The following is a 12,742-nucleotide window of genomic DNA, read 5'->3' as shown; positions in this document are numbered from 1 at the left end:
ATTCAACAGCCCTTGCTCCCAGCACAGCCCAGCCTCAGTCCCAGGACGTGGACTTGGCACGAGACCTACACCTCCACCCTTCACTCCTGTAGCTTTAGAGCCACGCATCGTCCCCCTGAGCCCAGCAGCAAGACCAGGACAGACAGCACATCCCTATCCAGGCAGCAGTTCTGCTGTGGATCGAGGGATCGGGAGAACTGGGATCCTGTGACTGGCAGCAGATCCCTTCACGAGTCTCCTTTCTTTTAGTTTCCAACACTTCAACCTTCTTATTTAGATCCCAGTATCCTTATATGACAGAATTCCTCACCTTGAACAGAGCCTTGTAAATGAGCCTGCACTGCAACTGAGGCAACATTATAAACAAACAGCTTTCCCTTTTCTAGTAGTCGCTTATTTCTGTTGGTGCTTATGTAAGAAAACAACAACAATTTTATTTCTCTGCAATAAAGTTATCAGCTATAATCTCCAAGGCCAAGACAACAAAAATATTGTTTGTTTTTTCAGCAGTATGCACACATGTACTGTAACACTTTCAGCTGGGTTGGTGGAAGAATGCAGTAAACACTGTAAAGTAAAGGAGACAGCAGCCCAGTGTATCTGCTCAACAGTGACAGAGAGGCTCGATGAGAATTCAGAGGTGTTTCCCAACCCCGCAATTAAAAAAGGAATGAAATAATAACAACAATCATGTAAATCAATCTTGTTGTCTTTCAGTGTTGGAATAAATTGATAATACCTTGTGTGTAGAAAAAGGTTAAGTGGGTAGAAATTCCCAGAACAGAGGAAAAGCCATAGACACTTAAGATTGAAGTGGACTGTTTGGATCAGAAACTTGGCTCAAGATGGCACATTGCTTCCTCTACCAGATGAAGAGATAGGCAGCCAACAGCCTAAGAGCTTGCACACCTCAATTTCAGGCACACTGCCACATTAGCATTACCCAAACAGAACAGCCCTCTACAAGAGCAGAGCGCTGCGTGGAAGGACAGCTAAGCAGCCGAGCACTAACCTCATCGCTCTCCTCTACGTCCACGTTGCCATTGGCATCATCGTCCATCTGCTTGTGGATGTTGCGGACGGCTTCGAAGCTGAGCTGCTCATCTTCGTCGTGGCACAAGGGCTTGTCAATGCGGCAGAATTCTGCTGAGGAAGAAGAAAACACCAACGTTAGAGAGCCTGTACCAAAAATACCACCATTGTGTTTTCTCACTAAGCTTCTTGTGTTTGAAAAGCACTTGCTGAGCACTTGAGAAAGCATCCCGGTGCTGTCATTCACAGCAGGGGTATTTGCGACAGCCAGAATCCTACGAAATCCCTGACAGCAAAGGGCAGGTCACGGCCTCAGCGAGGCTGCTCTTCTCCAGGTCAGCTTCTTCAGCCTTTCCACCGCCCCGGGCCTCCCCGTGCTCCAAGGGCAGGTCCCACAGCTGGGGCTTTCTCCTGCGTGCACGGCGTCCACCGATGCCCCGCTGGCAGAGGAAAGGGAGGACTGCAGCTATATTTTACCTCCTATTTCATGAGCTTCATTTCTCACTTGGAGATTGTTAGTGTTGGCACAGCATCTAGTAGGACATTTTGAGAGTAAGAGTTGTACGTTTATATAACACGTCAATTAAAAAAAGTTAGCCTTCTTCCTGATTATGAAATGGACTTTTCTGGCTTGCTTTCACATCTTTTTCTACATTTCAAGACTAACACTCTAAATTTTGCTGCATGCCTGAGTCCATGTAAGCACCAACTGTGGCTGATCCATCCCTTCTATGGCACTGCCGCATGGCGATGCGTGACTCACCACGACAGCCGCAGACCAACGCTGCAGCACCGAGACAAAAGCATAGATGCCAGGCACTGAAAACATCTCCCAAAGGTGAGCTCTTTGTATGACGCGCATTAAGAAAAACGCTTTTGTTTCACAGAGCCTGTATCAGATTCACTGTAAGCAGATAATGATTAAGAATTATCCAGGGGTGACTGCTCTGAGATCGCTGTGAAACCAGTTTAATAGCTCCTGGCCCAGTTCCCATTAGAAAGGTTTCATGTTCGAAAAATCAAAGAGAGTTCAGACTGAAATCCTAGGAATTTAAAAAGGAAAGTCTAAATTACATATGAGCTCAAACCAAACTCTAAGATGATCCTCTCAAGACAAGACAAGCTTATTTATAATTAAAGTAGATGGATTTTCTCCTGCTGCTGCTACACACACTGTATCTGCTGCGAATAACTGGGCATGCGCTCACCTTGCTATCCAAAGATGATCACTGGGACTATCCACCTCTCTGTCACATCTCCACACAACTAGCAAGTACTTGGATTCACTATCAATACAGAAGACTTTTGAACATTACATCCACACAAGTTTGAAAAATTATTTTCATTATTTCAGCACATACTACGTGATCCTGATGGAAAAAAAAAATCCTAGAGAAAGTCCAAAAGCCTCTTAAACAGAGGTTCTGACAAAAATATATGTTACCTACCACATTTAAAAATCCACTCAGTTAATTTGCTTGTGAAATTGAGGGCTCCCACTACCAGACCTGCCTGCCAATAACCCTGCTTTGGTCCTGCCCCTTGGGAGGAACAAGCCCAGGCAAGAGCACAGGCTGGGGCCAGCCGGCTGGGAAGCAGCTTGGCAGAGAAGGTCCTGGTGGGCACCAAGCTGACCACAAGCAGAAGTGGCCAAGGGTGTCCTGGGCTGCATCGGGAGGAGATCCTTCTCCTCTGCTCAGCACTGGGGAGGCCACACCTGGAGTGCTGGGTCCAATAGACATACTGGAGAAAGTCCAGTGAAGGGCCGCTGAAATGATTCAGGGGCTGGAGTGTCTCTGCTATGAGGAAAAGCCCGAGAGCTGGGGCTGTTCAGCCTGGAGAAGAGACGGCGCAGGGGGATCTCCTCCATGTACATCAATACCTGCAGGGAGGGTGCCAAGATGATGGAGCTGGCCTCTTCCCAGTGCTGCCCAGTGCCAGGACCAGAGGCCATGGGCACACACTGGAATGCAGGACGGTCCCTCTGAACATCACGAAACACTTTCCACTGTGAGGATGCCCCAGCCCCAGCAGAGGTTGCCCAGGGAGGTGGTGGAGTCTCCATCCTTGGAGACTTGTCCATCTGGACATGGTCCTGTGGCTCTGGGTGAGCTGGGAGTTGGACCAGATGGACCCCAGAGGTCCCTTCCCACCTCAGCCAGTCTGGGATTCTGTAATAGCACCGATGTCCAGACGTAAGCACACAGCCTCCCACATGGAGGGAACCAGACTGACACCGGCTGATGTTGTCAAGTGCATTTCCAGACTTCACCGTGGAAAATCATCCCTCAGCCCTTCTGGAATGGGTAAAAAAACCCAAAACACCACCACAAACCTCAGCTCAACGAATTACACACACACGCAGCCACGCTGCATACAGCTGTTCCAGGCGCAGGTTTTGCTCATGTGCAAATGCACGTGACATCAGCTACCAAAGTTTCTGAACTCAGTGCAGCTTCAGCCATAAGCCTACTTATTCTTAAATATCTGTAAGAACTCAGTAAAAACAAACAAACAAACAAAACAAAAAAAAACAACCCACAAACAAACAAACAAAAAAACAAACAACAAACTAGAATGCCATGTAAATGTAACGCTGTTTTCCTACCTTTAACTGTTGATTTTCCTCATCTTATGTTCCCACTCTAAATATGTGGCTTGCAACCAGCCTCATTATGTATGTATCCCTAATCAGGAGACTGAATAAAATGCTGTGGGTTTAATTTTGAGGAACATAAGCCAAGAATCAGGAATTTAATTTTAACTTTACTTATCTGCAGCAGAATAAATTATGTTCTTCAAAGTCATATTCTGCTTGAAACAAAGTCACTCAAAAAACCCACTTCGACGGATGTCAGACCATTATTCAAATCAGACCAAGCTCTTATACTATGCTTGTAACCATTATTTCTGGTGTCTTTCTAAATACACATATAGACAAATATATTCAAGATCTTAGCTATAGATTTTGCATTAGCATGTTTCAAATACTGACCTAATTTCATATGCCAACGCATAATATCATACACTGTGAATTGAAAGGGGTTTGTGTGGGGTTGGTTGGTTGTTTTTTACGTAAGGCACTCTGCTCAGATTACCAGGCTCCAGGAGATCCTAACAGCCAATCACCCTTCAGTGCTCCACAGAAAAGTGATATCCTCGAGGTGCTTGATGAATGATCTCAAGAAAATGTATCTGTACCTTAGGTAAACAACTGCACCCTATGCATGCATGCTAAAATTTGCCATCATTAAATATCCAAATCCATTTACACTTTGCTAATAACAATGATTAAGTATGGATAACTATCATTGTCACACCCCCCCCCAACCTGTGCTCTACCACCCCTCAAGGCTGGGAGTCTAGAGCCCTCATCACCACTCCAGGAAAGAGCAAAAGCCCTTGAAACTACAAACCAAAAAATCTTAAAAACTAGAATTGCCCTAAAACTCCATGTCTGGTCTACCCTTTAGAGCTTTTTAAGAACATACTTCTAATCTCCAACACCGAGGTAAAAATTGGTAGATAAGCCCTTAAAACCTCTGACATAGGCAGAGCAGGCAACTATACTGCTGCAACCCTCCGAGTTTCTGGTACGTCTTCAGAACATGCGCCCTGGTCACGCACAGAGTGGATCACAGCAGGTTTTGTTCGTACCTAAAAGTCTCTCTTTTTCAAACCTGGTGAGCAAACTGCCCCAATGGGTTCTTCAGCTCTGGCCCCATGACTCAGTACCACTGCAGGCAGAGCTGCGGCAGCCCACACCGACGCCAGTGCACGTCCCCAGTATGTACAGGTTCAGCCCTGCTCTAGAGCGGCACAGCAAGCCCTGCCACTAATACACGCAGAGCGTCAGACACCAAGGCCCTTCAGACACACCACTTCTCTAAGGTGGTCTTTGGTAACCCATAGGCAAACTGTATGTATCAAGGGGAGGCACCCGTTTTTGTTACAAAAGCAGGTTTTTAAAAATGGGCACTCTGACATGAAAACCCGATTATCCTTCAGGGACACGCAGAGGCAAACAGATTGATTGCATGACTTAATGTGGGGAGAAGACATGCTGTACAATCTGCTGCTGCAAAATAGCACCAACGAGAAATCAGGCTACAGGTATACACACATGCGCATCAGGGAATATGGATCACGTAAGTAACACCACCACAGCAGCTCTTGGCTGGCTTCATCCCAACATTATCAATGGCTGTCGATGCTTTAATGTACATCTCACCAGAAGAAACTCCCCCTTGTGTAAACCTGGCTGAGCAAAAGTCCACAGTAACGAACAAGACTCACCCACACTTCACCCACCGGGTTGACATAAGGCGTACGTGCCACAGCCAGAATAGAGCCCCAAGCCGTGCTCCACACCCTTGGGTTATAACCCACCCACCCCCAGCACCCTGCTCTTCCACCCACCCCTGTATCCAGCCATGCAGTGCTTGGGGTCGGGTCTTCTTTGGTGACTTCTTTTTAGGACATTGTGATCAACAACAACATGTTTTGTATCCAAGCACTTCTGCGAGTTACAAGTATTGCCAGGCCTGGAACTGGCATAATTTGGGCTGAATTTATAGGCTTAGTTGCATTATCTAGAAAGATCATTATTAGTATTATTATTACTACTACTACTACTACTAGGCACAGTCTCCTCCTTGTTTAGTTGTGGGGAAAAAAAAAACCAGGAGAAAATGCAAAACAGTTTAGCTTTGGAAAAAGCAGACCCACCATGCCTCCCTGCAGAAGGGTACTCTAAAAGGCTACGTGCTGCTTTATTTCCAAATGCAAAGATTCAACCATCTCTACCAAATTACTTTACATTAACAGCCATTTTCTCTCTCTCCAGTCCAAATTACCTCACATGCCTATTGCTGTCCATTCAACCTTTGCCGACTTCAGTTTAAAAAAAAAAAAAAAAAATTATCCAGAATTGAGTAAATCAGATTCTCTCAAGTTTACCTATGAGACCACTACACATAAAATGTTAGTTAGAAACAGAAAATTCAAAAAATGTCATAAAAGGAGTGATTCCTCCCTCCACTAGCACATCGCTGTGCCCCAGTTGTTGGACACAGAGCTGCGTCCCCACGCCAGCTCCCACGACTGAACCAGAGTCTAAACAAGACCTTTCCCTTTAGGTCCAGCATGACAAATACTGCGCTTGGGGCACTAGTCAGTAGGCTGCGTCTAAAGTTTTGGTTTTCTGCACTCACTAGCTGAAGAAGAGAAAATAAGCACTGGAACATGCTGCTCCTCCTAATAGATATGGCAAGATGACTTGAACAATGACAGAGACTACTTGTGTGCTCCTGAAGAGGCAGGGCTGGTGTCCTGCTGCTTCATAAACCTCGGGAAGTTTACTCTGCGCTAACTCTTGGATCTCCATATGGCCAGAAGAGTCCAGCAGCCCTATAAACTGGTGTTCACTCACTGGTTTTGGACAAGCCATGAACGCTCTCCCTTCTCTGGCACGGCAGGGCTGTCCTCTCACCCCACGTTGCTCATCGCCAGCTGCCGTAGGAAGCTGGTGGAGATAAGGGACACCCGGGTTCACAGAGCCTGGGTTGGACCTGGGAAAAGCGTCTGGTACAGCCACACACAGCAACCAAAGCAGGAGCCAGGGACAACACCGTGGCGGGCAGGGCGTGAGAAACGGTGGCAGTTCAGGAGGCGAAGTCAGCGTTTCCCTGCTCGGGGGTGCCAGGAAGCCTCCATTCTTCCATTACACCTTTGGGGGCAGCAGGGGGTGGAAGAGTGACTAACGGCACTGCATAGCACGGCCACAATATTGTCCAAGGACTTCACAGCAACCAAGGTGAAGCAGTTTTTTGTCTGTGTAATTTTTGTTGAAATTAATTGGCAAGGGAGAGGAATGTGGCAGAATTATTTTAAATATTACTGGATGCCCTAACATTGATTTGCCCAGATTTAGTTTTCCTCTCCCACCCTGCAAGAGTTTTCTTCATAGTTATTGCAAAATTAGCTCAGAACTTTGGGCTGGGCCTTTTCTGCAATGATTTGTCATGCTGATGTCAATGACAGAGAGCAAGAACACAGGATGGTCATTGTATTTGTAACGCCTTTGGACTTGACTTCAGAAGGAAAAATTAAATCAGGCTAAAAGATACCTCCCAAAATATTACGTGATCATCTTGTTCTGAGTCTGTGCTTATTATTATAGCAATGAATGTAGCAACACTCTGGTGAAGTTCAAATTATAGGAAGGAAAGGTCATGTTATTATAAAACAAGAGTGGTTTTATTCATATTAACAGTCTCATAACCACATAACTCTTGAGCCCCAAAGCTTGTCTATCCAAGTGGTCCAGCCAGCATTCAGGCAACAAGACAGGTGTATTGAACTGACCTTGCCTAGATTTCTTGCAACCACAAGGACCCATGGGTATTTGTAACACAAACGCTAAGAATGAAGCACCACTGTGAAAGTAGCAGAAAGAGCAATAAAGCATGGTTGCAAGAATTGGCATGTGTTGATAACACAATCACCAGCAATCAAGCTAGTAAATAGGGAGGAATTTGTTGTTTGCATGAAGGCCAGAAAAAGCCTGAATAAGGGAACAAGTGATTTAATCAGCAGAGGACCCTGCACTGATAACAGAACGGTCACGAGGTTTCACCAGAGGGCATGGGCCATTCCCCTCCCTGTTACCTCAACAGGAAGACAGGCTGCAGCTGTAAAAATACCCCAAATGAAGAAACAAAAGACCAGGGCTAGCAACCTTGCCTAAGATTTATGGAAGATTAAGCAAAAAGATCATACCATAATAACCCTTGTCTCCTAAAGGGAAACAAAAAAGACCTATCCAAAAGCCAGGTCATCTCTTGGGTTCCTCTTGACAGGTTGATAATGCAATGAGGCTTTAACAGCCAACATGCCTTGCTCTCCATGTCACACACAATGACACTCCATGTCAAGCCACTCCAACACAACGCATGGCACCTTCAGTGACTGAAAGCCTTGAAATGAGTGTGAAATTGGTTTTGTTTAAGTAACATCTTCCTCTTCCAGAAGGCCTAGCACTGATTTTTGCTATAGCAGTTTCTACAAATTCACATTTGCTGTCTGGTCCTCATCACTTGGGAGAAGTGGCAGACCACACCAGGATTTAGGGCTGTGACTCCTGGACCCCTTAGGAGCTGACATCATCATCTTTACTCAACCCTCCCACACCAGCTCTCTGAGTCATCAGGAGTCTTTTGTCTCTCCATCCTGCTGTTTTGTGACTCCAGTCCTGTTCTTTATCTCCCCACTATCATCTCTTAACAGCTACCATCTGTCCTTCCTTTCAGGAAAAAAAAGTCCCTTTCTCCTCCTATGGGGTGTCCTGATAGACTGCGATGATGTCCTGCTAACCTGGGCACTATCAACACATACCATCTTTACATCCCTTCTCCTGCCATTGTTCTGCGCTCCCACCCAAGTCACCCCTAGGGGCTGGCTCTCCCCCACTAAAGGTATTTTGCAATCTACAAGCAGACTGCTCAGGGGCCCTGAGCATCAACAGACACTTAGGCCTAAGTGCTGGAGTAGACTAGGCAGAGCTGGAGTGACATCTACCATGCAAAACAGTTTGGGTTGGGTTTATGAACAGATTAGAAAGACACATCTTATGAGAAATGATGCTTTCCAGTCCTACCCCTTCTGCTGCAATTGCCTCACAAACTGGAATACAGGGAATCTGGCTTAAACATCAGAAAAGACATTTTCACTCTAAGGGTGGTCAAGACCAGCACAGGTTGCCCAGAGAGGTTGTGGAGTCTCCATCCACGGAGACACAGCCCTGGACAACCAGCTCTGGAAGACTCTGCTTGAGCAGGGCTGGAGAGGATCTCCAGAGGTCCCTGCCAGCCCCAGTGACTCTGTAACACCAAAGTATTTTATTCCAGATCTTTCCTTTCTCCCTGGAGATTCTCTCTAATGAGAATTCTGTTTGTTTAATTTCAGGTTCTCTCAATTTTCTTCTACAAGGTCCCATTATCTTTAATAATGCTGAAACGCTGTGTTAATGCCATCGCAGCCGATTGCCCCCAGTAGCACTGAGCTTTATAGCAAGGACAGCCATCAGGATAGGATTAGATAGCAGTTTAATTGTAAGAATTGTCATTTACATAACTTGCTTTTATAAACATTGGAATAGCAGCCAAAAAAAAAAAGTTTTATATTTGGGGTAAAAGAATTGTTTACATATTTTACTAATGTAAACAAGGACTCAGTTTAACTTCCTTGCTCAGGGTTCCTCGCCTAAAACTCTGGTTTTCAATTAAAAAAAAAAATGCCAAGGATAACTTCATAAATTTTAACAAAGGCATGAAACGGTTTTGTAAGGAATATCCACAGAAATTACCATTCCCCCTGGAGGGGTAAGGAAAATGAAAGGGAACCTAAATATCTTGCAAGGCTACAGAGCAGCAGCACGGTGAGCAAGGCAAAAAAGAGCAATCATAAGTTTCCAGCTCTAATTACCAAACAATAGAGCCTGACAAAGTTATGAGAGTATACAACCTTTTCCACTGTCATAAAAGTCCTCAAAGTATTTTTATACTCGAAGTTTACATTGCACAGCTGGATATTATTTACTATACAGAGAACTGTCAGCCACTACTCCATGTTTAACGTGTAATATTCATCCACAAATGCATGTGAAAATTCACACGTAAAACCATAAAACCTTTTTTTTTTTTTTTTTAAGGTGAATTTGTCAAACAGAATTGGGATTTTAACATATGCCTGTTTCCCTATTCTGTTTGAACTAGTTCCTTTGGTAGTAAAATTCCTTCCCTGGGAGGTGCAGAGGCAGGGCACACAGTCTTGCTCCGGAAGGCAGCAACGTGCGACTCTCGTCACATCAAGGAGTCGCACACAACTCACTAGCATTGCCAACACGGACCTCATCCACCTTCCCCCCCTTAGAGCCTAGGAACTCCAACTGATTATTTTCATAGAGGTTTTTGTAGGTAGAAGATTCCAGCTGAAAAGAGTTTCATCAGGAGCAGACAAAGGAGAGAATTCAAGCAAGCGTCTTGCTCAACACACTAAATTATTCATGTCCTCTTGCTGCTGTGTTAAACTATCATCACCTCTGAAACAGTGGGGACTGTAGCAGACAGTTAAATGGAAATTCACTGAAGTCATCTCGTTTTCCACTTCACTTTAAAAGCAGCGGTGCAAACCGCTACTGCAGCACAGATCCCTGGTTCCTCACCCGAGCACAAGTAACCCAACCCGCAAGTCTTACTTGAAAACCTTCAACTATTAAGTACATATTAGCAGGAGTTCAAAGATTTTTTTTTTCCTGTAATGAAACAGCTTGCATGATGCAAAAAAGCCCCTGTATCTAACCCACATTAAACAGTCTAGAAAAAAATGTAAATACAACCAGCGATTAGACCATTTGATCTCTGATGGACTTTTAAAGAAAAGTAACAATGCCTTTGGGTGCCTCTACTGGAAGGTCCAACTAAAGATGTTCACAAACCATCTAATAACAGCATCCAGAGAAAAAGGCCGTGCAGAATTCATGGGGCCAAATCCATCTCCCTTATTCTGATGGCAGCTATCCATTCCCGGAAAATCCCCTGATCTCCCAGGATCAACATGACAAAGCTGTGCAAGGTGAATCAGATGCTGGAGAAAGCCCTCAGTGATCCATCAAGACTCCTGGCACTACAGACACTCTCTGTTTCAGGTCACCACCATCAGCTTAAGACAGGTACAGGAAGGAATTAAGCAGCAAAATGACACTGTTGTACAGCCGCTAGCTCTTATTCAATTAAAAAATCAAAATTTCTTCCACAAATAGGTTTCTCTCCTTGGCAGAAGCTCAGCATTTATTTACTAAAATTAATTCCCTCATCACTGATTGCAATTAGCCTTCTCCATGCAACAATTTACTTGATTTAGTACCAGCAAAGCTTCATCCTATTTCTTTCAAACATCCTCACTCTTTCCTGCAACCAGCAGCAAAGCTGTTTTTAACCCTTGCTTCCACCCAATCCCCTCCACCACAAACCTTTGCTGTCCCACTCTTCCTCTTCAAATGCTTTGCTCTTTCCAGCCCATTAAAAAACACCCCCACACCCCCAACAAAACAAATTTATTTCCTGCTGTTGGGGTGGGGAGCACCCACCACCAACCCCATCCCACACCCTGGGCCTATATCTGCCTGTCCTAACAGTCCCCACACCTCTTTCTGCCTGTGCTGCCTCAACACACAGCCTACTCTCTTTATAAGAAATCATCCCATCTCCTGCCCTCACCACCACCAGAGTATTTGGGTATGATTCTGCCCTCCCCATTACTCTCAAACCTCTCCAGGCCAGATCTCAGCATCCTTGCTTGGGTGCCCTGGCCTCAAAGTGCCAATTTCATGTATTTCCTTCCTGAGATATTTTTGTTTGCTTTCTTCAGGCCCAAGGACTGCGTAATATTTCTGTTGGGCTGTCTAAATAAGATAGCAAAAGTTGTTTTAGTACCACCCTGTAAGGCAAAGCAGTTTTTGCCTAGAGTCAACTAGAAAATACCATGTCAAGTCCTTCTGCAAGATGAGCAGCAAAAGCCAAAATATCCCACAGGCAGGAAAAAGTTCTAATGAGCTTAAATAACTAGTGATTGGGTTACTTCATAATAATAAACTAAGTAATCAAACTGCTTACACATTCCTTCTCTTTTGTGCTGAACAAAATTGAATAACTAAAACTGTACCAAACAGCGAAGACCACCCAGATTTGACTTTAAGGACGTTCTTCACTCAATACGACTGTCCCCTCACAGCCGATGTTCTTCAGAAGCAAGTTCACTGGAGACAGGTAAAGTTTCACTAATTAATTTAAAACTGTTGATATTGTGGGTAATTTGAAAACTGCAACAATTCAGCTAACTGTTGATAGACAGATCTGATACCTACTGGCATTGCAAATACCAACACCAGAAAACACTAGTCACTGGCTAAATAAAAACCTCTCCTTCCTCCACCCTTGGCTATATGCATCTGCAGTTCATCAAAGTAAGAACAGCAGCAATTTTTCTTATGCTCCAATGATGTGACAGTTTCCGCAAGCAACCTCTACCCATAATCCTGAAGAGATACAAAGCGCAAACAATTATTCGCTTAAGAATGAATCCTCCGAGGAAGGAAAGCTTGCCTGGCTCCCCAGACTCGCTGTGGGCACTTCACCGAGACGAGAGCAAGGGGCCGTGCCAGCGAAGGGCAGCAGCTGCACGAGAGGTCTGTGCTGCAGGGCGATGCTCACGGAGAGGCACTGCCTGCGCCTGCTCCAAGTCGGGAACTGGGAATTTCAGGCACAAGCCCTCACTGGGAAGCATCACTTCCCATGTATTCACTGGGACTGTCCCTCTCTGAAAGCTCTCCCCCATTCGCACCCCTTGCGCAACCCAAACTCTCTCAGCCGAGCCCCCTGCCAAGTGAGTAATAAACCTCTCCACTGGGAAGGATCTCAAATGCTCGCACATGGACGAGCCAGCTCTTAACTTTCCATCCCGTTCATCACCTCGGTCGGACAAGCTTGCTCCCAGCTCCTGCGGTCCTGCTCCACGTGCTTCACCCTCTGGCCTTGCAAAAACAGCTTCTGGGGTCAGCACCCATGCAGAGAGCAGGGCTTCCCGATCACTGCACAGAAAGCGGATTTAATCGAGGAACCGATCAGATGTTTTCTCCGAGAATTGCAAATTA

General features: G+C 45.3%; 1 protein-coding gene across 14 annotated transcripts in view; it reads right to left on the bottom strand.

Moving 5' to 3' along the window:
* The window catches only part of STIM1 (stromal interaction molecule 1), a 104,229-nt gene that overhangs the window by 62,081 nt on the left and 29,406 nt on the right, over positions 1-12,742 (bottom strand). For 11 of the 14 annotated variants that reach the window (XM_030042720.1, XM_030042721.2, XM_041118435.1 and 8 more), the window contains one exon: positions 1,013-1,146. In XM_030042720.1, the coding sequence (XP_029898580.1) occupies positions 1,013-1,146 (134 nt within the window). The remainder of the gene's footprint in view (positions 1-1,012; positions 1,147-12,742) is intronic. The other 3 variants (XM_030042722.2, XM_041118436.1, XM_030042726.2) reach the window with 1 other exon arrangement.

Source organism: Aquila chrysaetos, chromosome 19 (assembly GCF_900496995.4).
Source record: "Aquila chrysaetos chrysaetos chromosome 19, bAquChr1.4, whole genome shotgun sequence".
Classification (NCBI taxonomy): Eukaryota; Metazoa; Chordata; class Aves; order Accipitriformes; family Accipitridae; genus Aquila; species Aquila chrysaetos.
The sequence above is the reverse complement of the archived record's forward strand: the minus strand, read 5'-3'. Positions and strand labels throughout refer to the sequence as shown.